The 25,778-nt window shown below is 46.4% G+C and overlaps 3 protein-coding genes across 5 annotated transcripts in view; all 3 read right to left on the reverse strand.

Annotated features, from left to right (window-relative positions):
• Positions 1-3,867, reverse strand: part of srpx (sushi-repeat containing protein X-linked) — a 21,325-nt gene extending 17,458 nt beyond the window's left edge. Inside the window, exon 1 of one of the 2 annotated variants that reach the window (XM_048238545.1) lies at positions 3,722-3,867. In XM_048238545.1, coding sequence (XP_048094502.1) covers positions 3,722-3,788 — 67 coding nt within the window. In that variant the 5' untranslated portion in view covers positions 3,789-3,867. The remainder of the gene's footprint in view (positions 1-3,721) is intronic. The other variant, XM_048238546.1, reaches the window with a different exon arrangement.
• Positions 3,868-7,296: 3,429 nt separating this feature from the next.
• LOC125292275 (ABC transporter F family member 4-like) lies at positions 7,297-9,279 on the reverse strand. Its single transcript, XM_048239491.1, has 3 exons — positions 9,209-9,279; positions 7,465-8,527; positions 7,297-7,406 (listed from the first exon to the last, which is right to left on the reverse strand). The coding sequence occupies exons 1-3, from the start codon at positions 9,277-9,279 to the stop codon at positions 7,398-7,400; spliced, it is 1,143 nt and encodes a 380-aa protein (XP_048095448.1). The 3' UTR covers positions 7,297-7,397.
• A 1,867-nt stretch (positions 9,280-11,146) lies between these two features.
• Positions 11,147-25,627, reverse strand: rpgra (retinitis pigmentosa GTPase regulator a). Of its 2 annotated transcripts, XM_048238527.1 has the most exons (13): positions 25,502-25,627; positions 24,678-24,803; positions 24,238-24,330; positions 22,118-22,180; positions 21,505-21,663; positions 18,647-18,796; positions 17,367-17,522; positions 15,940-16,095; positions 15,082-15,206; positions 14,471-14,698; positions 13,865-14,093; positions 12,937-12,998; positions 11,147-12,458 (listed from the first exon to the last, which is right to left on the reverse strand). In XM_048238527.1, exons 1-13 carry the CDS (start codon positions 25,530-25,532, stop codon positions 11,199-11,201), a joined length of 2,838 nt encoding a protein of 945 aa, XP_048094484.1. In that variant the 5' UTR covers positions 25,533-25,627; the 3' UTR covers positions 11,147-11,198. The 2 variants fall into 2 exon arrangements, with proteins under 2 accessions (XP_048094484.1, XP_048094485.1); XM_048238528.1 differs by lacking the exon at positions 24,678-24,803 and having other exon boundaries at positions 25,502-25,619.
• Positions 25,628-25,778: the final 151 nt, after the last annotated feature.

Here is a 25,778-nt window from a genome sequence, read left to right on the forward strand (position 1 = left end):
CGGTGCACATCCTTTTCTGCTCGCTCAGACTCTCATTTACATTCCAAGCAGCGCGTTCATCCCACTTCCTGTTTTGAAACTATACGTGGCACGGAATTGTGGGTAATGCAGTTCGTTTTTGGTTACATTCATTGCCCAAAGTTGTCAAATGACCTCATTACCCATACATCTATTGCAACTTAATTGCATGTGACAACTTGCACTCGGTCGGCTTTTGTTTATCGAAATCCAGCGCGAAATTAAGCACTTGTAGCATTCCTAAACAGCAACGATAGTCTGTAGAGTAGCCTTACCTTTGATGAAGGGATTTTCTTAATGTTAAATAATAATTTGGCCCTTGCTGCTAAAACGATGCATAAATTATTAGCCAATGATTTTGTTCATATTCACTCAGACTTGTGGCATTTTAGGTTTCTGCATTAGGTCTACTGTTGGAACAAAATAAGCCCAGAGAGTTCATTGATTTGTAGGCCTATTTTATTCTTGTAGGGTAGGCTAGGCCTATATGAGAAAAAGGCCAAGAGTGTCTTAAGCACTGTTTTATTTTATTTTCGGTATTGTCTTACCTCAACAAGGCTACAGCTCCATGAAAACAATCAGATATAACTCTATAAAATCTGTAAAGTCTATAAAAATGTATTTTTATGTTGTTTTTGGCTGCTGTGTTTGACTGAAATGTAGACTATTCTTTTTTCATTTCAATACAGTATATGAAACAAACCTCAGTTTAGATAATCATATTCACACATTTTGTTGCCTAATTGACAACCATGACCATGATAATTGATAATATAAAATGAATGTGCACCTTGAGCAAATTATAAAAAATCTTTCAGAATGCTTTCCATTCTTTAACTGCATCGAATTGCATCGAATCGCATCGCATCGAATCGTACTGAATCGTTTTTTTATAAACATGTATCTTTTCTTGTATCGAATCATGCCCATGTATCTAGATGCGAATCGTATCGTCTTTTACTTGAGAGATTCACACCCCTACTCACTATAATGCATAATGTAAACACAGTTTCCTCCTCAGTGTTATACTGGAGTCAGAACACAGGTTCCTCCTCCTCAGTGTTCTGGAGTCAGAACACAGATTCCTCCTCAGTGTTCTACTGGAGTCAGAACACAGGTTCCTCCTCCTCAGTGTTCTACTGGAATCAGAACACAGATTCCTCCTTAGTGTTCTACTGGTTCCTCCCCCTCCTCAGTGACATGAGATTCCTCCTTAGTGTTCTACTGGAGTGACATGAGACGTATGAGTTGTGGGAGAGGAGCTCACTGAGCTGCAGGCGATGATCATCATGACCTACAGCTACACACACACACACACACACACTGCACATGTCCCAGCCGTGTCCTACCGACACTGAAGAAGGGGTTTCACTCAAACTCCATCTAAAAGTGCATGTGTGAGAATATGAGGGTGTGTGTGTGTGTGTGTGTGTGTGCACACCTTATGCTAGTGCAAACTCAGTTTTTTTTTAGAGTAAATCTGATTTATGTGGCATGTGTTCATGTTCCAGCTTGTGATTTGACACAGAACCTAATTCTGAACACACAGAGACACACTCTCTCTGACACACACACACACAGTACACCCACACCACACTGGTGTTTATTCCATCACACTGACACACACATTAACACATCCACACACATTTTAGCTTTCATAGGTTTATAAACATGTACACACACAGTCTGGGAATACAAGTGAGATGTACCGAGAGTTTTCCTCCCAGCCCTGCGGCAAACACACACACACACACACACACACACACACACAGGAATAGAGGTAGCCCACAGGCCACCAGTAACCATAAAACATGAAAGCATTAGGATCTGCCCAAACAAGCACCCCAGGAGCTGCGCCTCAAATCACCACAAGGCTACATATCCCACAATGCCCAGGAGCTGCGCCTCAAATCACCGCAAGACTACATATCCCACAATGCCACAGTAATCCCACAGCAGTCCCAAATCAACCACAACATACCCAACACATTATTGTGTTCATCGCCTCATCCCTCCCAACGCCAACCACAACATACCCCACACATTACTAGTTCAGTATTCAGTTCAAGTATTTCACAAGACCCATTTCCCCACGTTCAGCCAACATCCCACATTACAAGCTAACACACATGCCTGTCTGGCCAGCACCCACAGTCCTAAAATGTGTGTGTGTGTGTGTGTGTGTGTGTGTGTGTGTGCGTGTGTGTGCCCTAGAATAAAAACCCCACACTGAACACTGTTCCACATTGCCAGGGAAGACACTGAACACTGTTATAGAACATGCCCTAGATTAAAAAACCCAACACTGAACACAGTTCCACACTGCCAGGGAAGTGCAGCCACATAAGATGAGTACAGGAGGGTGGAAGCTGGAATGTTTTGTGTAAGCACTGCTCTGCTTTGCATCATCAGTGTAATGACCTGTCCTCTGGACATGCGCTGCTCACAGTAACACACACACACACACACACACACAAACACACACACACCATCCTGGTGAGGGGGCACACACAGAGTTAACACTGTGCTCTTGATCCCATGAGGACTCTCTTGGATATTCTCAGTAAAGTAATGACAGGCTTCACTCGAGGTCAGGTTAGGTCGTGTGCAGCCAGTAAATCACTTGAATCAGTTACAAGCAGGCAGGCAAGCGACACGACACAGCGCAACACAGCACCGCCGAGAGCTGATCTTTCCAAAGTGAGCAAACTGCGGCTTCGCGCCTTTTCCAGAAATGCGCTACAGTTGGCATTTTGGCTTGCTCCTGGGCGGCTCGTAAAAGCAGCGGCACTTCACTCGCTCTGGCTTCACAAAGAGCACCTTATGGAACAAACTGCACAGCAGTAGCCTACTACTGCAATAGACACCAACTAACGGACTGCAGAGCAGTGGAAAAGGGGACGCGCTGACGCACGCAGCTACTGAATAATCAGGGCCCGCTTGTGCGGGTATTGTACTGTCATCTGATAAGCATCTAAGCACACCGGGGGAGAATGCGTCTTCATTTATACCATACGGCCACAGTCAAGATTGCTCCTTCTACTCCTGAAGGAACACAAAGCACAAAGACTTTCACTATTGCTCCACAACTACTGACCCAGTTTTGCCGTGTCTCTCCCTCGGTGAACTCTGCGCTGCCAAATAGGTGATTTCTCACAGTCGCAAGCAGCGATGCTTATGCTCTACTGCGTTGCAAGAATACTTCACTTAAGCCTACATTGCTATGTTGTGTTCACAGCTTCTGTTTTTTTCTCTAAGAAGCACGCTGCTTTACACTATCGGTCAAGGTCGCTTTGACACGGCGCCAGGCCAGTGTTGGCTTGTTTGTCGGCGCGCGGTCGGATGAGAGAAGCCCTGTGTGCCAATCGTTTCCCCTCCTCTCCCCCCTCGCGCCCCTCTCCCCCTCGTGCACCCCTTTCCCCCGTCCCCCTTTCTCCCCCCAGCCCCAAATCTGTCCACGTAAACAGAACTCAGACCGAGACCCCGGATTGCGTTAATCCAATAATTCGCTAAGCGCATACACTTCTCCAAAAGTTTGACATTAACTCGATCTAACAGTAGAACAGTAACTCTTTCTCAGGTAAAAATATCAACTGGACTTTATCTAGGCTAGCAGACACCGCTTTTGAGTGGCCCAGGCAGTTTCCCTTCAAAGTATTAAACTATCCTGACCGAAGTTACGGCCAAGTACGGGATTTCTTACCTTCGTATCCAAAACAACAGGAGAGCTGAAGTCCCAGGAGCACGCATACACACAGCCAGGTGTCCATGTTCAAAACTGCACGGACTTTGAGTTGGAGACCTCCGGCGCATTCCTCCTCCGCGAGGGCCCGCCTCCCCCAAAGAAACACGAGAGCCTTTCATCCCGCGCGGGTCTGGATACATCCTGGCGCGTGGTCTGTTTGGCATATGAGTCCAACTCTGTGGCTTCGCTTCGCTGCTTTATATTATGTAAATGTGTGCGTGTGTGTTTCTCTGTGTGTGTGTGGGTGTCTGTGTGTGTTTACCAGCACATTCTCACATCTGTGTGATATACTCTCACAGCTCCCCCACACATTTTTCTTAGTCACATCACTAACACACACACAGAGAGTGAGAGAAGGAGAGAGATTCAGAAGGTCCCTTATACAGGTTCATTAAGTATAAAGACACTCTTGTCCTTACACACACACACACACACACTCGCCACAGTTCTACAGTGAAAGGCATGTGTTAATCCCTGGCTTCCTGTCCCCCAGCTCCGGTGTTAGTCCAGATCTGATGACCCGTAGCCATGCAGGCTCATCAGGTAAACTGACCCAGCACAGAGCAGGCTCATCAGAACTGACCCAGCACAGAGCAGGCTCATCAGATAAATTGACCCAGCACAGAGCAGGCTCATCAGATAAACTGACCCAGCACAGAGCAGGCTCATCAAAACTAGTAGCCAAAAGTTATACAGTATAGCTATTATAGGCTAAGGTTAGTAGCCAAATGCTATACAGTATAAACTATAGGCTAAGGTTAGTAGCCAAGATGGGGGTCATCCCTATGTTCCCCGCTCAGGGTTAGGGTCCTATGTTCCCCGGTCCCATACAAAGCAGGGAACATAGAACCCGGGGAACAGTATGGTCCCGCCAGATGCTATAGTGTTGCTGTCGTTAGGGTTAGCGCACTGAGCTGTTGACCTTTTCAGACATCTACATCAGGATCAGCCTTTTGTGTGTGGCTTTGGGCAAAGATGTCTGCTGAGCACCTGAGCTCTATAATACTGTATACTATACTATAAATATCATATCTATATCATATAATATATTGTGTAATGGAACACGGCTGCGGTGCTGCTGGGAGCTCCAATCCCAGCGTGGCCTGGCCCAGTGCGTGTCTGTGGGGGACAGGGAGCACGCAGGTGGACAGAGCAAGTGCTAGCTGTCATGTTATGACTTACCAGTTTGTCTCTGTCTGGCTGCTGAGAATATGAGTGTGTGTTGGGCTGTATGTGGAGGGCTGTGTGTGTGTGTGTGTGTGTCTGCTGTGCAAGTGTGTGGCTGGAATGGGTGCTGTGTTTATGTAGGTGTGTTGGCGATGTATCAAATGTGTGTGTGTGTGTACTGTGTGTGTCTGAGCATAAGAAGCCTGTCTGTTTAATAACAGTAATCTGAAGAGAAGGAAAGTTCTGGAATGTGGTAATGATAGTTTAGTTTGTATATCTATGAGTTTGTCTGTGTTGCTTTTTATGTGGATAGGTCTGCTAGAAAGACAGAGAGAGAGAGGGAGAGAAAGAGTTAGAGAGAGAGGGAGGGAGATAAAGAGTTAGAGACAGAGAGAGAGAGAGAGAGAGAGTTAGAGAGAGAGGTGGCATTCTATCCTATACTATCTGAAATAGTATTGACCATATCACCACTCTGTAATGTGCAGAAGGCAGATTGATGTACTGCTGTTGGAGTGGGACCATAATTTGCCACATCTCAATGGCACACTGACATTCAGAAAGACAGAGAGGATTCAGCTTTGTCCCAGACACGCTTATATTGGGCACAGACAACTCTCACTGAGAAAGGGGCTTCTCTATGCAGGGTGTGACTGTAGACTGTAGGGAGAAAGTGACAGGGATTTTTGTGTATGCAAGTGTGTGTGCGTGTGTATATGTGTGAGAGAGAGAGTATATGTGTGTGTGTGTGTGTGAGAGAGAGAGTGTGTGTGTGTGTGTGTGTGGGCAGCCTGACAAACTGTACAGTGAGTAACTCATATGAATGTGTATGTATATGTGTGTGTGTGTGTGTGTGTGTGTGTGTGTGTGTGTGTGTGTGTGTGTGTGTGCATGTGTGTGCATGTGTGTTGAGTGAGTTTTAATGATAGGGTTTACATGGAGTGTGTGGAATAGTTACAAGAAGAAATGCTAGGTCACCATCATCATCTGTTTTTAATTCACATTTATACAGAATAACGGAAAATTACTTCTTCCATTAAACATTCAGTCCATGTGCAATAAATAGACTCATGTACAGAACAAGCTTCACAGAGCCTGTCCAAAACACTCAGAGCATGACCACTAGGTACACTAGAAACAGTGAGGAGTTAAACAGGAGAGAACATACACTCATGCACTCCTATACTCAGGAGATAGTTTGACAGGCGTTAGAACCACTATACACACATTATTATACAGGCATTAGAACAGACACCTCTATACTCAGGAGATAGTTTGACAGGCGTTAGAACCACTATACACACATTATTCTACAGGCATTAGAACAGACACCTCCATACTCAGGAGATAGTTTGACAGGCGTTAGAACCACTATACACACATTATTATACAGGCATTAGAACAGACACCTCCATACTCAGGAGATAGTTTGACAGGCGTTAGAACCACAATACACACATTATTATATAGGTGTTAGAACAGACACCTCTTTCAGATTATTGGACAGGCATTAGAACAGACACCTCTATACTCAGGAGATTATTAGACAGGTGTTAGAAAAGACACCTCTATACTCAGGAGATTATCAGATAGGCATTAGAACAGACATTTCTCCAGGAGAGTTTAAAACAAACAGCTCTAAACTCTAAGAATGAAATGATGTCACAAACTAAGGCACACTAGACGTGATGGCTCAGTGATACTTTGCCTATTTAATGTGCTTGATTCTCTCTCTCTCTCTCTCTCTCTCTCTCTCTCTCTCTCTCTCTGTCTGTGTGTGTGTGTGTGTGTGTGTGTGTATCCACCTGAGGTCCAAGTACTGAGGTAAGACAATTCTAGTAAATGTGTATAAAAGTGTGTGTATGTGGTAGTCTCTCTGTGTGTGTGTGTGTGTGTGTGTGGTAGTCTCTCTCTCTCTCTCTCTCTCTCTCTCTCTCTCTCTCTCTCTCTCTCTCTCTCTGTGTGTGTGTGTAGTGTGTGTGTGTGTGTGTGTCTGTGTGTGTGTGTGGTAGTCTCTCTGTGTGTGTGTGTGTGTGTGTGTGTGTGTGTGTGTGTGTGTGTGTTTACCTGAGGTCTAAAACAAGTGGTATGCTCCTCCATGCACATTTGGGAGCATGTCATGGCTGTACGCAGGAGCGCTGACAGACAATAATTCTGTGCCCCATGTTGATATATAAGTGTAAGTATATATACTCTTGATCCAGTGAGGGAAATTTGGTCTCTGCATTTATCCCAATCTGTGAATTAGTGAAACACACTCAGCACACAGTGAACACACAGTGAGGTGAAGCACACACTAATCCCGGCGCAGTGAGCTGCCTGCATCAACAGCAGCGCTCCGGGAGCAGTGAGGGGTTAGGTGCCTTGCTCAAGGGCACTTCAGCCGAGCCTACTGATCGGGGTTCGAACCGGCAACCCTCCGGTTACAGGTCCGAAGTGCTAAGTGGCACCACTAAGTACTGAGGTGTGTCTACCTGAGGTCTAAGTACTGAGGTGTTTCTACCTGAGGTCTAAGTACTGAGGTGTTTCTACCTGAGGTCTAAGTACTGAGGTAAGACATCATTCCAGAAGCCTTCAGAGTTGGGAGCTCCATTAATGGTCTGCTGTTTACCTGCAGCTCTCGGCTTACCTGATGGCTTACCTGATGGCTTACCTGACGGCTTACCTGTCTGTCTACCTGTCTGTCTGCTGCTCTGTCTACCTGTCTGCTTGCCTGAGGAAGCTGCTTTTGGTTTAGTCTTTCCCTTCCTAGGTTTCTCTTCCTCCTCCTCTTCCTCATCTGATTCATCTGATTCTTCTTCAGACTCTTCTGATTCTGATTCTTCTGATTCTGATTCCTCTGATTCTGATTCTTCTGATTCTGATTCTTCTGATTCTTCTTCTTCTTCTTCCTCCTCCTCCTCCTCCTCCTCCTCCTCACTGTCCGTTACCTTTCCCTTTGTTGTTTTCTTCCTGTCCTTCAGGCTGGGTTTTGGTTTCTGTTGTTCTTTAACGCTTGGTTTCAGTTTCACAGGTTTCTCCTCTTCCTCCTCCTCTTCCTCATCTGACTCATCCTCGGAATCCTCTCCACTCTCTTCTTTGCGTCCCTTCTGGGGCTTTCTTGCAGTTTTGCCTCCTTGCCTTTGAGTCTTGCCTTTCTCTTTCTGTGTTTGTTTGGCTAGCCCTTTTGATGTCTGTTTTACCTTCACTTCCTCTTCTGATTCCTCCTCCTCCTCTTCATCATCCTCATCATCACCATCTTCATCATCCTCATCAGTCTCTTCCTTCTGGATTTGTTTCGGTTTCTTTTCATCTTTCTTTTGGTCCTTCCCTCTCTGCTTCTGTTTCTGCACCTGTTCTTTGGTTCTCTGTTTGGGTTTCACTTCCTCTTCCTCTTCCTCTTCACTCTCTTCCTTCTGTTCTTTCTTCTTTGCCTCTTTCTTTGGTTTTCTTTGTTCTTTCCCTTTTTCTGCTTTTGTCACGCCCTTTTTGGTTCTCTGTTTAGACTTTACCTCTTCCTCCTCCTCCTCCTCTTCCTCTTCACTGTCTATATCTTGTTCTTTCTTTGACTTCTTTTCTTTTTTCTTTGGTTTCTTTTTGGTCCTTTTGCTTTTGTTTTGCCTGCTCTTTGGTTTTCTGTTTAGTTTTCACCTCCTTCTCTTCCTCCTCCTCATCTTCCTCCCCCTCTTCTCCCTCCTCCTCCTCACTCTCTCTCTGTTCTTCTCTCTTTGGTTTCTTTTGCTCAGTCTTCTTCTGCTGCTTTGGTATTGCTTGCTCTTTGGCTCTTGTCTTTGGTTTCACCTCCTCCTCTTGCTCCTCCTGCTCCTCCTCCTGCTCCTCTTCCACAGCTCTGTCTTTCTTCAGTCTCCTCTGTTCTCTGATGCTTCCTCTCGTCCTGCTCCTCTCGCTCTGTTTGGACTCCTCCTCTTCCTCCTGCTCCTCTGTCCTCTCTCCTCCTCCTCCTGCTTCAGACTGCTCCTCCTCCCCCTCCTGCTGGTCATTCCTCTCCTCCTTCCCTATCCCTCGTTCTGCCTCTCCTCCCTCCTCTGCCTTTCCTTCCATCTCTCTCTCTGGGTCTTTCTTCTTTTCCTCATCTTCACTCTCTTCTTTCCTTCCTTCTTCTTCATCCTCCTCTCCAGGTTCTTCTGCGCTTTCCTGCTCTTGGCTGTCTCTCTCTTCTTCCTGTTCTATCTTTTCTTCCTCTTCCACCTCTCCTTCTTCCTCTCCCTCTTCGTTCCCATGTTCTTCCCCCTCTTCTCCTTCCTCTTCTTCATTATTCTGCTCCTCTTCCTCTCCCTTTACCCCACTCTTTTCTTCACCCTCTTCTTCCTCACCTTCTCCTTCTTCTTTCTCCTCATCACCCTCTTCCTCATTTTCTTCCTCCCCCTCCTCCTCTTCCTCCTTTGCTTCCACTCCCTCTCTACCACTCTCCCCCTCATCTTCTCCTTCTTGTCCCTTCTGGGGCTTTTCTTGCAGTTTGCCTCACTTGCCTTTGAGTCTTACCTTTCTCTTTCTGTGTTTGTTTGGCTAGCCCTTTTTGATGTCTGTTTTACCTTCCTTCCTCTTCCTTGGTTCCTCCCTCCTCCTCTTCTGTAAATCCCTCATCATCCACCATCTTCTCTCCTCATCAGTCTCTCTTCCTTCTGGATTTGTTTGGTTTCTTTTCATCTTTCTTTTGGTCCTTCCCCTTTCTCTGCTTCTGTTTCTACCTGTTCTTTGGTTCTCTGTTTGGGTTCCCTTCCTCTTCCTCTTCCTCTTCACTCTCTTCCTTCTATTCTTTCTTCTTTTGCCTCTTTCTTTTGGTTTCTTTGTTCTTTCCCTTTTTCTGCTTTTTTGTCACGCCCTTTTTTGGTTCTCTGTTTTAGACTTTACCTCTTCCTCCTCCTCCTCCTCTTCCCTCTTCTGTCTATATCTTGTTCTTTCTTTGACTTCTTTTCTTTTTTTCTTTGGTTTCTTTTGGTCCTTTTTGCTTTTGTTTTTGCCTGCTCTTTGGTTTTCTGTTTGTTTTCACCCTCCTTCTCTCCTCCTCCTGCTCCTCTGTCCTCTCTCCTCCTCCTCTCCCTCTTCCTCCTCTTCCTCTTCACTCTCTTCCTTCTGTTCTTTCTTCTTTGCCTCTTTCTTTGGTTTCTTTTGCTCAGTCTTCTTCTGCTGCTTTGGTATTGCTTGCTCTTTGGCTCTTGTCTTTGGTTTCACCTCCTCCTCTTGCTCCTCCTGCTCCTCCTCCTGCTCCTCTTCCACAGCTCTGTCTTTCTTCAGTCTCCTCTGTTCTCTGATGCTTCCTCTCGTCCTGCTCCTCTCGCTCTGTTTGGACTCCTCCTCTTCCTCCTGCTCCTCTGTCCTCTCTCCTCCTCCTCCTGCTTCAGACTGCTCCTCCTCCCCCTCCTGCTGGTCATTCCTCTCCTCCTTCCCTATCCCTCGTTCTGCCTCTCCTCCCTCCTCTGCCTTTCCTTCCATCTCTCTCTCTGGGTCTTTCTTCTTTTCCTCATCTTCACTCTCTTCTTTCCTTCCTTCTTCTTCATCCTCCTCTCCAGGTTCTTCTGCGCTTTCCTGCTCTTGGCTGTCTCTCTCTTCTTCCTGTTCTATCTTTTCTTCCTCTTCCACCTCTCCTTCTTCCTCTCCCTCTTCGTTCCCATGTTCTTCCCCCTCTTCTCCTTCCTCTTCTTCATTATTCTGCTCCTCTTCCTCTCCCACATACCCCCACTCTTTTCTTCACCCCTCTTCTTCCTCACCTTCTCCTTCTTCTTTCTCCTCATCACCCTCTTCCTCATTTTCTTCCTCCCCCTCCTCCTCTTCCTCCTTTGCTTCCACTCCCTCTCTACCACTCTCCCCCTCATCTTCTCCTTCTTGCTCTCCTCCTCCATCTCCCTCCTCTCCCTCTTTCTCTTCCCCCTCCTCCTCTCCCTCTTCCTCCTCTTTCCCCTCTTCCTCCTGTTCAACTTTGCTTTCTTCTTCTCCTCCCTCAGTTCCTCCCTCTTCACTCTCTTTCTCTGCTTCACCACTCTCTCTCTCTTCACTTTCCTTCTCTTCTCCACTCTCTTTCTCTCTGCTCTCGCCCTCCTCTTTCTCCTCTCCCTCTCCACCCTCTTCCTCCTCCTCTTCCTCTCCTCTACTCTCCGCTTCCTTCCCCTCTTTCTCTCCTTCACTCTCCTTCTCTCCTTCCTCCTCCTGCTCCTCTCCTTCTCCAACCACAGTGCCCTCTTCCTCTCCTTCTCCAACCACAGTGCCCTCTTCCTCCTCCTCCTCCTCCTCCACTTCTCCTTCCTCCTCCTCCTCTCCCTGCTCCTCCTCTCCCTCACTGATGCTTAAGCTCCAGTCTTCGCTCTCCTCCTTCTTTTCTTGCCCTCCCACATTGTGTCTGTCGTCCTTCAGAACGGACTGCCTTCCTGACTCGCTTTCTCCATCCTGATTGGTGCTTTGCGTCCGTTGCTTCCTGTTCGCCACTGGCTACTGATTGGTCCTGAGGAGTCGTAGTCCTGTGTGTGGTGTCGTCTGGCGTGTGTGAGACCATCTCCTGCAGCAGTGCTGCTGAGCCGGTCAGTGCTACACCTGCCACAGCAGAAACTACATTTCCCAGAATGCCACCTGTTGCACTACCCTCCTGTGTGTGAGCGGTTTCTGTTACAAGCGGCGGCTCTTTGGGACTGTCATGACCCCCCTTTCCTGCGGCGGGCCTCCGTCTTGATTTTGATGGGCTATTGGTTGGAGTGTCCCATGGACTGGAGGATGATTGGCTGTTCACTGGAGAAGAGATCTTCTTGGTTGCTGGTTGGCTGCCAGCCTTTGCTGTCCATTGATCAGTTTGACCTTGGCTTGACTTTGGGATCTTAGGTGTTGTTTTGGATGGGGTGGACCATGGACTAGACAGCAACTGGCTATTATCTGGGGTAGACCTGTTGCTGGATGTTGATTGGTTGCCTGCCTTGGCCCTCTTTTCCACTGATTTGCTGGCTTCTCTTCTGGATGGTGATTGGCTCTTTGCCAATGAGTCTTTGATTTTCTTGTCCTTCAGTAAAAGTGTTTGTTTGTCTGAGTCCTCTTTCTCATCATCTTCTGAGACACTCTTATGTGAAACATCATCTTTAGACACACTCTCATCTTTGTCAGACGAGCTACTTGCATCCCTTTGAACTCTGACAGGGGTTTTCTTGGTGTCTTTCTCCTTCTGAGAGGAAGACTTGACCCTGTGGCGTTCCTCTGGGCTTGACCTGTCCTCCTGTGGGGCAGACTTCCTTTCCCCGACTTTTTCAGCAGCGGCCAATGTGGCTTCTTTTACCCTAGCTGTGGCAGACTTCACCTCAGATTTGACCTCTGTGACCTTCCCTGTTTGTTGTGATTGGCTGTGGTCAGACATCTTGCTCCTGAGACTCTCCCTTGGTTTCTCTGATTCTCTCCCTGTCAGGGAAACAACCTCAACTGGCCCTTTCATGACCTTTGCACTTTGACCTTTCACCTGTGCAGGTTTAATCTCAGTTTTTGCTTTGGGGGAGGAGAGGTGCTCTTCTGTTTCCGCATCCATGGCTACCGTTTCCTCAGCAACGTCCTTGGGAGGCCTCTGCAGAAAGAGAGGGAGAGGGAGAGAGATGGATAGAGTGAGAGAGTCCAACGAGAGGGAGAGGGAGAGAGATGGATAGAGTGAGAGTCCAAAGAGAGGGGGATAGTCAAAATGTGAGCAAGACAATGTGTGAAAGGGGAATCAAGAGATAAAGTTCAGCTCTATAAAGTAACTCTCCAGCATTAACGCAGCACTAAAGAAGATTTGCTCTTGGGGTCCCCCTACAGTTGAGAAGTGCAATAATAAACAAACTAAATATGCATCTTTTGCAACAAAGTATGATCATAACTCTCCTATAATATAGAGGGAATGCACCGACAGTCACAGCCACACAAACTTCCTATGGCTGTTCTACAAGCACTAAGACCTGTTCAGAGTGCAGCAGAAGTGCTGTTCATGCTATTAAGAGTTTATGTGCCATCAAAATGATTTTGGGAATGTGTTGCTAAAAGAACTCTTTAGGGGGCCTTTAACTCACCTGTACAGGTGAATCAGTGCCTGCTTCCTGCTTCTTCTCCACAGGTTTGGCTGCCATCTTACCTATATCCAAGAACAGGACAACGCAAGAGGCAGTGCCATCAGCAGAGGCTGAGACCAGGTCAACATAAAGAGCAAATCTGATTCCAAAATCATGCTACCCAGTGAGCAATAACCAAGACTGAACAATCAAATCTAACAGCAAGATGTTTCTACATACTGCAAAAATAAGAATATAAAAACAAAAAACAAAAAACAGTGTCCAAATAGGATCATATATTTGACACTCACAGACCTTGTCACCTACTTATCAGGGTCTTAGTAGAAGTGTCCTAAAATATGTTTAGAAGTGTAACCTTCTTGGAATTTAGAAACATTGTATAAACTACTTATATACGGATGATACTTTATACTGGATTAGTATACACTATAGTTACTGTATAGATCCGGCAAGTAGGTTTCTTTCTATGTTTTTATTACTTCCTACTTTGTATAGATAGTGGATGGGCGGATGGATATGTGGATGACTTGAGTATACAGTATGTGTAGATTGTGAGTGTGTAGACCCCATAACGTCTGCAATGGATATGTTGATGACTTGAGTATACAGTATGTGTAGATTTCAGAGTGTATAGACCCCTAATCGTCTGCAATGGATATGTGGATGACTTGAGTATACAGTATGTGTAGATTGTGAGTGTATAGACCCCATAACGTCTGCAATGGATATGTTGATGACTTGAGTATACAGTATGTGTAGATTGTGAGTGTATAGACCCCATAACGTCTGCGATGGATATGTTGATGACTTGAGTATACAGTATGTGTAGATTGTGAGTGTATAGACCCCTTAACGTCTGCGATGGATATGTTGATGACTTGAGTATACAGTATGTGTACATTGTGAGTGTGTAGACCCCATAATGTACCAGGCTGAGTCTTGGGGGTGCCGGCCTTGCGTTTGGGGGTGTCTGTGGGCAGATCGGGAGGGGGTGCGCTGGGGGTGCGCTTGAGGGGCGTTTTGGGGGCTCGTTTGGGGGAGCCCTCCTCCTCCGAGGCTCTGGGATCTGGTCTGGGGCCGGTGGGGGTCAGGGAAAGAGGCTGAGGCGTAAGACGAGGAACGTTCTGGATTGGGCCGAAACCTTCATATGATCCCACCTGAAACATACATACACACACACACACACACCACACACACACACACACACACACAAATAACATTACATGCTGAAGCAACATAATAAACAACACCGGTATTACACAGGTAAACAGAGGTATTACACTTCTTTTGACATCTATATTCTTAAAACTGATCTGGTTCTTCAGGTTTACTCTAAAGCGAGACTCTTAAGGAATGAGCTAATACCAGTAGCTGATATATGTATATAATCTGACATGTGATCCTGAGTGACATAGTGATATGGTTATGATGTGTTATAAAATTAGAGAAACAGAATCCTTCATTAGAGTGTTTTATGCACAGCATAGAATAATGACTGATTCTGTCTGACTGAGTTGTGATTGGCTAGTCTCACCCTCTCTCTGCGCCTGGCTCGTGGTAATAGGCTATTGTGCTGAGGGGCGGGCTGAGAGCTGGTTATTGTGACGGGATTGGAGGAGACATCGGGGGGCGGTCCCAACAACAGGGTGGAGACGGCTGGCTCAAGGTAAGGGGGCGTGACCTCATCCTGTTCCACACACACCTCCATCTCCTCCGGCCGCGGCCGCGCAAACACCAGCATGTGACTGCCCCCACACACCACCTACAACACACACACACACACACACACACACACACACACACACACACACACATCTGGATCTCCTCACAGGTGAGCAAACACCAGCATCTAACTGCCACTGTACACTCAGACACACACACACTCTCTTTCTTTATCACACACACACTAGCACACAGACACAGACATACACACACTTATTCTCTCACACACACTCATATTACACACACACACACTTATTCACACACACACTCATATTACACACACACACACACACTGTCTCTCTCTCACCATCACACACACACACACACACACACACACACACTGTCTCTCTCTCTATCACACACACACACACACACACACATATTATGCATAGATAAAGAGATGTAATGTGGGTGCTGACTCACTGTCTGCACGCAGAAGTTGAGGAAGCGCTGGCACAGAGTTGGACTGAACTGGTTGGCAAAGTTCTCGTCTCCAAGGCCTAGTTTCCCATGACGACCATCTCCAAATGTATAGAGAAGACCACTGTCTGAAACAGGAAGAAGAACTCAGCATGTGTGTGTGTGTGTGTGTATGTGAGAGAGAGAGTGTGTGTGTGTGTGTGTGAGAGAGAGAGAGTTTGTGAGAGAGAGAGAGAGAGAGAGAGAGAGAGAGAGAGAGAGAGAGAGAGAGTGTGTTTGTGTATGTGTGTGTGTGAGGGGCAAATGGCAGGTGGTATGATTTTGTAATGAATGTATTTGTAGTATGTCTGTTATTCTTAAGTTGCCATAGTTTCCCGGCTTTCTTGATGACACTTTCCTGGCTGTCAAAATCAACAAGGTTCAGCTGGACTTGCAACGTCACTGTGGCCATCTCAAGGTCAGAAATGTTTGTCTTTTGGACGTATTATGCAACTCCATGTCGTGAATTCTAGGGCCTCTAAAATGAGCAGATATAGGGCCGTGGTATTTAAATCACGCTTGTTTCCAGCCGCCACATTCATCAACACGCGCTCATGATGATGATTCCTGCGCTGGTTTTTACCCTCTGTTGATAAATGAAGGCCAATGTGTTTCTGTGTCTTTGCGTTATGTTATGATGTGCAAGCGTGATTCTGTTTATATGCATGTATGTATGTGTAAATGCAGACATCCACATAAAAGCTGTGCATGTGTCTGTGTGTGTGTGTGTGTGAGCACATGTATGTTTATATGTTTATTTTTCTGAGAGACAGGTGTGTACATGTGTGTGTGTGTGTGTGTGTGTGTGTGTGTGCGTCTTGCCTGTTACAATGGCAGTGTGGTTGTCCCCGCAGGTAATGTGCCTGATCCTGCCTCTTCCTGTGTGATTGACAGCTGTGGGCAGGTCAACCTGAAATATGAACGTCCCTAAACCCAGTTGACCACACTCCCCTCGACCAAATGAGTACAGGCCCTCCTCTGATGGAGATGGAGAGAGAAGGAGGGACAGAGAGAGAGAGACAGACAGAGAGAGATGGAGGGACAGAGAGAGAGACAGACAGAGAGAGATGGAGGGACAGAGAGAGAGAGACAGACAGAGAGAGAGAGAGACAGAGAGAGAAGGAGGGACAGAGAGAGAGACAGAGAGAGAAGGAGGGACAGAGACAGAGAGACAGACAGAGAGAGAGAGAGAGACAGACAGAGAGAGAGAAGGAGGGACAGAGAGAGACAGAGAGAGAAGGAGGGACAGAGACAGAGAGACAGACAGAGAGAGAGAGAGACAGAGACAGAGAGAGAAGGAGGGACAGAGAGAGAGAGAACAGACAGAGAGAGGGATGGAGGGACAGAGAGAGAACAGAGAGAGAGAGAGACAGCATCTTACGAGAATGTGATGTAAAGTGATTTTGTTTTCAGAGAGAGAATCAAAGAGTGAATGAATAGGCTATATAATATGGGATGTAAGTGTTGGACTGGACTGCCCGTAAGAAAGGGTGCTATTGTCCAGAACACAGAGTGTCCTCACACGGAGCCGAGTTGTTTATTCTAAACAGCTGTTCCTGAGCAGCCCAGGGGAACGCTCCTCTCAGACACACACACACACACACACACACACACACACACACACACACACACACACACACACACACACACACACATAGACACACACACACATAGAGACACAGACACAGACACAGACACACACCGACACACACACACTCACACAGCTTCACTTCAGTTCTCAGGGAGGGAGGATTGGTACCATCTGTCAGTCTAAGGAGGCCATCCCTGGCTCTGTGTCTTGGTTAGGATCCCAGGAAATCTGCCTTATTTTCAAAGCTCAATATTGACAGGTATGGTATACCTGTCAGGGCCAGTGTGTGTGTGTCTACCTGTCAGGGCCAGTGTGTGTGTGTGTGTGTGTGTGGTGTGTGTGTGTGTCAGGGTGTGTGTGTGTGTGTGTGTGTGTGTGTGTGTGTGGGTGTGTGAGTACCTGTCAGGGCAGTGTGTGTGTGTGTGTGTGTGTGTACCTGTCAGGGCCAGTGTGTGTGTGTGTGTGTTTATGTGTGTGTGTGTGTGTGTGTGTGTGTACCTGTCAGGGCCAGTGTGTGTGTGTGTGTGCGTGTGTGTACCTGTCAGGGCCAGTGTGTGTGTGTGTGTGTGTGTGTGTGTGTGTGTGTGTGTGTGTGTGTACCTGTCAGGGCAAGTGTGTGTGTGTGTGTCAGGGCAAGTGTGTGTGTGTGTGTGTGTACCTGTCAGGGCCAGTGTGTGTGCACCTCCACACGCAACCTTCTGGGCACATTCTGGAATGTTCACCAGCTGAGGGACTCTGTGATTGGCCAGCTGATCAGGGGGCAGGCCTAACCTCCCACCGGAAGTCTCCCCAAAGGTAAACAAACCTCCATCATCTAAAAAAACACACACACACACACGCGCGCGCAACCGTACACACACACAAAGAGACAAGAATATCTTATCTCACACACACACTCATAGACATACATGAACACACAGACCAGAGCCCCTCATCACACAAACACACACACACACACACACACACACACACACAAAGTTACATATCCACATGCATTCATGCTAGGGCTGTCTCTTTTGTGAAAAAATCCTTTTTCGATTTTTGAGACATAAGTGTTCATTGAATCGATTGTAAAATCAATTTTCCATGTCTAAAGACGTTTCCATTTTCAACGGCAAATAAAGGCCAACCCAAGAACAACTAACAGGCATTAGGAGGCATTAAAGAGGTGGTGTGAAGGGTGAAGTTTCATGCACAATGACAATGTCTCGAAAAACAATAAGCAGAGTGGACTGCCATAACATCAGTGAAAAACATGTTTACAATTAGAAATGTCAAACAAATTTCACCTACGTAGGAACTCACAACTGCACAGTTTGCATACCGCTTTGTCCTTCTCCATAGTTTGATCTATTCCGAAACCCGAAGTGCTTCCATATCGAACTCCTCAAGTTATTAGGGCTTATCACTTGTCTCTCTCATGTCACACAGGTTGATTGTGTTGTCCTCCATTTTTTGGCAAAACACCAGCAGCAGAGCAGCCTATTGAAACAGCTGTTTCCGGCATAAAATTGGTAGGAATTTTCTTTTTAGCTTTCGTAATGCCTACTGCACTTTCGGAATTCTTTATTTTCTTTTTCTGCTTGTTTGTGAGTTTTGTCACATCTATCTTTTTATTTGAGTTTTAAAATTAGTGTACATATTTGGTTAAAACATCTATTAGTTTTCAAAACTTGTGTTGGTTGGTCCAATCGATTGTGCAATCGACTTTCGAACATAAAGTGACAGCCCCTACTTTATGCATACACACATTCACAAACAATGCAGGGGTAATACCACCTACACACATAGACCCCCCCCCCCACACACACACACACAAACACACACAAACACACAAACACAGGCATAAACACCCAGACTTGTGAAAGTGTGTGTTTTACCCATCCCATGGGCTAAGTTTGTTTGTATGTAGTGGGTGTGGTTTTGCAGGTGGGGTACCTGTGACAAGGGCGGAATGTTTGAATCCACAGGAGACCCATGAGATTGGTTGGCCCAGTTTCAGTTCCCATGGAAACAAGGCTTCGCTGACGGACCCAAGGCCAAGCTGTCCCACAGAGTTATCACCCCACATGAACAACCTGCCATCGACTATCACACACACACACACACACACACACACACACACACACACACACACACACACACACACACACACACAATAATGAGTTTTCTCTGTACAACAAACACAAACATACTGTTTAAATGTTTGGGGTCACTTAAAATGTCCTTGTTTTCAAAGGAAAAGGTATTTTTGGCCAATAAAATAAAACCTAATCAATCTGAAATACAGTGCATACACTGTTAATGTTGTAAATGACTATTTGTATCTACTTGAATTCAATATCTACATCAGTTTACAGAGACCCATTATTAGCAACCATCCATCTTACTGTAAGTTCCACTGGCACATTCTGTGCGCTAATCTGAGTTTATAATTTTAAAGTCCCCCTAAAGAGTATTTTTAACCTTAAAATAGCATTTCCAAAATCATTTTGATGACACCTAAACTCTTAATAGGGAGAACGGCACTTCTGCTGCACTCTGAGCAGGTCTTAGGGCTTCTACACACAGTTGCGTTCCGTCTACACATGCTAGTGGGTGGTGGACGGTAGCTATGCTAATGACTTAAGGTATAACCGTAATTTGATTGGCTGGAGCCGTCTGTTGTTCACTTGTTCGTAATTTGACTGCTGCCGCCCGTCGGTGCAGCAACAGCTGAACTTCTCAATGCGAGCGACGGGAGCAACGCGACGCAACGGACCCACAATTCAGTTGGGCAACGGATGACGTAAGTCCATGTAAAGTGAACGGGATGCGTCTCCAGCACTGCACACAATGCAACTGTGTGTGGGGCGGTAATAGCCTAGTGGTTAAGGAGCTGGGCTAGCGTGCAGTAGCCTGAAAAGTTGTCGGTTCAATTCCCGTTTTCCACCGTTGTGTCCTTGAGCAAGGCACTTAACCCCAAGTTGCCGTGGGGACAATGCAATCCCTTGTAATATAGCTGACATATGTAAGTCACTTTGGTAAGTCCGTTGGTGCAGCAGAAGTTGAACATTTTTTTATCTTTTGACGGAGGCGACAGGGAGGAAAGCAACACAACGGACCCACAATTCAGTTGGGCAACGGATGACGTGAGCCCATGTAAAGTGAACGGGATGCGTCTCCAGAACTGCAACGCACGCAACTGTGTGTGGGAGCCGTTATTGCTTGTAGAACAGCCATAGGAAGCTGCTGTTGGGGTAGGAATTCTGCCCTCCCTCCGAAATCAAAATGGAAAAGAGCTGCAATGCTACAGGAAGTCAGATATCTCTTTCTACAGACTGCTGTTGTGCATTCCCTCTATATTATATCAGAGTTATGTTTATACATAGGGGCAGCCGTGGCCTACTGGTTAGCGCTTCAGACTTGTAACCAGAGGGTTGCCGGTTCGAACCCCGACCAGTAGGAACGGCTGAAGTGCCCTTGAGCAAGGCACCTAACTGTGCAGCAGTTATTGCACTTCTCAACTGTAGGGGGACCCCAAGAGCAAATCTTCTTTAGTGCTGCTTTAAAAGGCTAACTGATCATATCTCAGACTGGCCAATGAAAAGAGAAGATGAAGATGTGCTAGAACACAGGCTGTTGCAGGGGAAGATGAAGATGTGCTAGAACACGGGCTGTTGCAGAGGAAGATGAAGATGAAGATGTGCTAGAACACAGGCTGTTGCAGAGGAAGATGAAGATGGGCTAGAACACAGGCTGTTGCAGGGGAAGATGAAGATGGGCTAGAACACAGGCTGTTGCAGAGGAAGATGAAGATGGGCTAGAACACAGGCTGTTGCAGGGGAAGATGAAGATGGGCTAGAACACAGGCTGTTGCAGAGGAAGACTAGAAAAAAGTGTGTGTGTGCGTGCGTGTGTGTGTGTGTGTGTGTACAGAGGGCCACCCAGCACACATTCTTTGGCTCTCAGCACACACTCTTTTGACAAAATCTGAGGTGCCAAGATGATTTATGAGACCCTGATTAAATGTATAAATGTAAATGTAAGATGTCAGGTTTGTAGGCCAAGTATACTTGTGTGTACAAGGAATTTGGTCTCTGCATTTATCCCAATCCGTGAACTAGTGATACACACAGAGCACACAATGAGCACAGGATGAGGTGAAGCACACACTAACCCGGAGCAGTGAGCTGCCCTGCTACAGCGGCGCTCGGGGAGCAGTGAGGGGTTAGGTGCCTTGCTCAAGGGCACTTCAGCCGTGGATGAGGGCATGGGAGAGCAGTGCTCAACCACTTCCCCTGCCCACATGTTTCCTACTGGGTCGGGGATCAAACCGGCAACCCTTCGGTTCCAAGTCCAAAGCCCTAACCAGTAGGGCACGGCTGGCCCGATGTCGTAGGGAATAGCTAGGTACTGTAAATGTCATAGGAGTGTTTTACTCCGTCTGTCAAGCATGGTGAAGGGAATGCCATGGTGGTGGGGTGCTTTGGTGGGAAAGTGGGACATTTGTGCAGGATGAAGGTAATCTTGGAGCAGGAAGGCCAGCTTGTAACGCCATGCAACATCCTATGGATGGAACTTGATTGGAGCACTCCATGGTCACCCCAAGCTTAGCTCCAAACTGTGCTATAACCATGTAGGGAAGAAGACGTCAGCTGGTATTCTGTCTATAATGGACATTGCACGCGTGCACACACACACACACACACACACACATACACACACACACACACACACAACACACCAGGCTGAGCCATCATTTACCACACACACACACGACTGAACTTTCATATATCACACACACACACACACACCTGTCAGGGCAGCGGAGGTTTTGCTCCCAGCTGCGAGCATTTTGATTGGTGCACGCCCACAGAAGGGCTGCAGCTGCTCAAAGGCACTTCGGTTCTCATGGTGACCAAGGCCCAGCTGCCCACTCCTGTTTCCTCCTGTGGTGTAGACCTGTCCTCGGGCTGACAAAAAACACACACACACACACACACACACGCATGCACACACATGCAAACACGGATGCACACACACACACAGGTTAGGTAGATGTGTAAAATTCATAGCGTGCAGTTAAATGGACATTAAATAAACATGTAAGTGGACATGTAAAGTGGATTGTGTAATGTTAAATGGATACGCACAGTGATGGTGTAAAATTTATGCTCAGACAGGTGTGTATGAATATGATAAAGTGTATATGAACATATATATATGATTTTTTCCTGTTTTCTTTGATTGTGAGATTACAATAAATCACCAACAAATTATTTTTTATACCCGTTTTTAATCAACTTTAGCAGAGGTGCCAATAATTCTGGAGGGTACTGTATATATATATGTATGTATGTGTGTATGAAGTCTGCATGTATAATGGTCGTTAATGGGCCTATAAATGCAGTGGAATAGAGCACTGACTGGTGCTGATGATGGTGTGATTCCTTCCACAGGCGACCAACTCCACTCTCTCAGACCTCAGAGCTGCAGAAACACACACACACACACACACACACACGCACGCACACACACACACACACACACACACACACACACACACACACACACACACACACACACACACACACACACACAGACCAGAGAGATGATTACAAATACCCACAGATACCCACAGCAAAACACCTATTTGTCTGTGTATGGGTTTTTGTATATATGTACATGCGTGTGATATGCTCTCATCCAACAAATATCAAACGTATGTGTATGTTCAAACTTATATTCGGTTCTAGTCAGGTAGCAGTTCTGTGGTAGACAACTCAGTCAGTTAAAGGGATACTCCACCATTTGGGGAATTACACTAATTTTCCACCTCCCCTCGAGTTAAACAATTGAGTTTTACCTTTTCCCAGTTCATCCAGCTAATCTGATTCAATGAGTCTGACACTGACAGTAGCACTTTTGGGGAAAGCTAAAGCTCATTGAATCAGATTAAACCGCTAGCATCTCCAAATGGTATATCCTAAGGCCCACACACTAGCACTCATTTCTACAGTGGGTGTCTTGCTTTGGCTGTTTTTTTTATCTCTGATGTTTTGAAGGGTCTTCTAGTGTTGTCTAGAACATTCCAGAAATGACCTCAGCATATCTTTGAACTCTTGCCAAGGACACACACCCTGCACTCTACACACTCAAGATATCTCTGAGGAGAGTTTAAAGCTTTGTTTTACAGCTACAAACAATACAAAAGCCAAAGAGTGTGTGCTGGATGGCCCTCTGTACACACACACACACACACACGGTGCGTGCATGCACGCACGCACGCATGCATACACGCTTGCACGCACACATAGCACATACAAAAGCCAAAGAGTGTGTGCTGGGTGGCCCTCTGTACACACACACACGCACACACACACGCACGCACGCATGCACAACACACGCACGCATAGCACATACAAAAGCCAAAGAGTGTGTGCTGGGTGGCCCTCTGTACACACACACACACACACACACACACACGCATGCACACACACACGCACGCATGCACACACACACAAACACACACACACACATGTGCAAAAGCCAAAGAGTGTGTGCTGGGTGGCCCTCTATACACACACACACACACACACACACGCATGCACACACATACGCACGCACGCACAAACACACATACGCGCATGCACACACGCACGCACGACACACACACACACACACAAACACACACACACATGTGCAAAAGCCAAAGTGTGTGTGCTGGGTGGCCCTCTGTACACACACCACACACACACACGCATGCACACACACACAAAAGCCAAAGAGTGTGTGCTGGGTGGCCCTCTGGTGGCCCTCTGGGGCTCTGCAGTTTAGGGATCCTAATAGTTGCTGAAGCGTTTTGAGGCACTCGTGAGGGTCGTATGTTTAAAAGCCCTTTAATCTAACATTAAACGTTTTTTAAACATAAAACCTTCAGATTTCTGAAACTGCTTTACAGCTGCCGTTGTCCTTGTGATGGACACTGAGGGACACTGAGTAACATCTATATGTTTCCCTCACTCTCAACTCAACAAACTTTACTCTCACACCAAATGACAGTATTCATATTGCCTAATAGTGCCCATGGTCTTTGTCAGCAGTTCTTAATGCTTTCATGGTTAAAAAAATCCTTAAACTTGTATTGGCTGATGTTGTTTATTATACTTTTACACTGTAGATTATTATACTATTGTTCTATTGTCTGGTATTGTGTTTCATTCATCTGTGCTGTGCTGTGTGTGTGTGTGTGTGTGTGTGTGTGTGGCGAAGGTGTAGTGTGGCGTCTGCGCCTTGCGTCTAGTGTTGAGGTGTCGTGAAGAAAGGGGAGATCGCACACAGGGGCTGAGTAGTTCCAACAGTGTATTTTAAAAAGCCGAAAAAACAATTACAGGCCACATAAACAAGGGGTAAACGTTTCGGGTCTAGCCCTTCATCAAGGAACACTGATGTGAGAGAGAGAGAGAGAGAGAGAGAGAGAGAGAGAGAGAGTGTGTGTGTGTGTGTGTGTATGTGCCTGTATGTGTATGAGAGAGAGATAGAGGTACCTTTCACACTTGTAGGTTTACTTAAAGCTCCTTTTGTCTCCAAGCCAAGCTGACCGCTGGAGTTACTGCCAAACACGTACAGGCGTCCCTGTGCTACAGAGAGACAGAGAGAGAGAGAGAGAGAGAGAGAGAGAGAGAGAGAGAGAGAGAGAGGGAAAGAGAGAGGAGAAAGAGATAGAGAGAGAGAGAGAGAGAGAGAGACAGAGACATAGGGAAAGAGAGGGATTAATATTGATCCCATTGATACTGAACACATTTTCATTTGGAGAACTTCAATCATTAATGAGCAACTTGTTGCGATCCTCCAAACAGAACACATGGAATCGGTCATGTGATAGTCCAGCGGAATCACTCCATTTGTTGTCTCATGCATCATCACCTCAGTGAAGGCAAAGCTCCATGCACTCATTTAGCACATGCCTCTATGATGTCATAATTACCCGTCACCAGGACGGAATGTGCGTCACCACAGGAGATGCGTGCAGGGACATCACTCTTCAGCCAGAAACGACTGGGCACATTCTCCCTCAGCTTGCTCTTCCCAAAGGTGAACACTGCTCCTGAGTCTGTCAGCACACTCGCGCAGGCACGCATGCACAAACACACACACACACACACACACACACACACACACACACACACACACACAATCATCATCATCATCATACAGAACTCATGCATGCACAAGAGCATGAATATGTGAAAAAACGAATGCATCAAACAAAAATGCATCAAACACAACACACACACACACACACACACACACACACACACACAGACACACTCACACATAATCATACAATATGACTACATGCATGCACAACAGCATCAATTAACATGCACAGAATAAATATGCATCCAACAAGAACCCACACACACTGGCACACACACACACACACACACACCACCCATCATACAGAATGCATGCATGAACAATAAATTAACATACATGCACAGAATGAATATGTATCAAACAAACATAGCACAATCACAGTCACACACGCACACACACACACACGCACACACATACAGAGAGAGAGAGAGAGCTCACAAGAGGTGAGAAAGATATTAAGAGCACAAATCCCTCACCCTAGCTAGGCCTACCTCCTCAGAATAGCTCTTGCACTTAATACTATTGGCCGGCATTAGCACTTTCAAAACAAGTCGCCTGTCGTTCCACATAAGCCTGAGCAAACAGCCACAATGAGCGGCGTTCAACTATCCTGAGCAGTGTAGGCGAGTCGACCGGTTTCTGCTCTCTCACCCGGTATAATGATCTCCGTCCCGCCTGTCATGTCTACTGCCACCCAGCTCTCGGCGAGGCGATGACATTCTTCAGCCACTAGACTGACAGGTCCCGGCTCTCTGCCTCAGATCAGCTGTCAAAAAATCCGGCGGTCGGGGAGAGAGCAAGGTGAACCGGAAGAACACAATGCTGGCTCCTTTGGCAACGGGGTCAGGAAACGCTCACGTCAGAGGAAACTTTTAACCCAGAAGAGTAAACTTTTTTTTTCTGAACAACTAGGCTATTGATCCTTCCA

The sequence above is a fragment of the Alosa alosa genome, chromosome 3 (assembly GCF_017589495.1).
Source record: "Alosa alosa isolate M-15738 ecotype Scorff River chromosome 3, AALO_Geno_1.1, whole genome shotgun sequence".
In the NCBI taxonomy this organism is placed as follows: domain Eukaryota; kingdom Metazoa; phylum Chordata; class Actinopteri; order Clupeiformes; family Clupeidae; genus Alosa; species Alosa alosa.

Bases quoted from the DNA above. Each gene is read 5' to 3' on its own strand.
- LOC125292275 (XM_048239491.1), bottom strand. From the start codon at position 9,279: ATGAGGAAGAGGGTGATGAGGAGAAAGAAGAAGGAGAAGGTGAGGAAG. The intron at 8,528-9,208 runs GTAAAGGGAGAG...ACCAAAGAGCAG, and splicing joins AGGGTGAAGAAAAGAGTGGG to GCAAAACAAAAGCAAAAGGA.
- rpgra (XM_048238527.1), bottom strand. From the start codon at position 25,532: ATGACAGGCGGGACGGAGATCATTATACCGG. The intron at 22,181-24,237 runs GTACCTCTATCT...GTGTTTCTGCAG, and splicing joins TAAACCTACAAGTGTGAAAG to CTCTGAGGTCTGAGAGAGTG. The intron at 14,094-14,470 runs GTGAGACTAGCC...TGTATGTTTCAG, and splicing joins GAGCCAGGCGCAGAGAGAGG to GTGGGATCATATGAAGGTTT.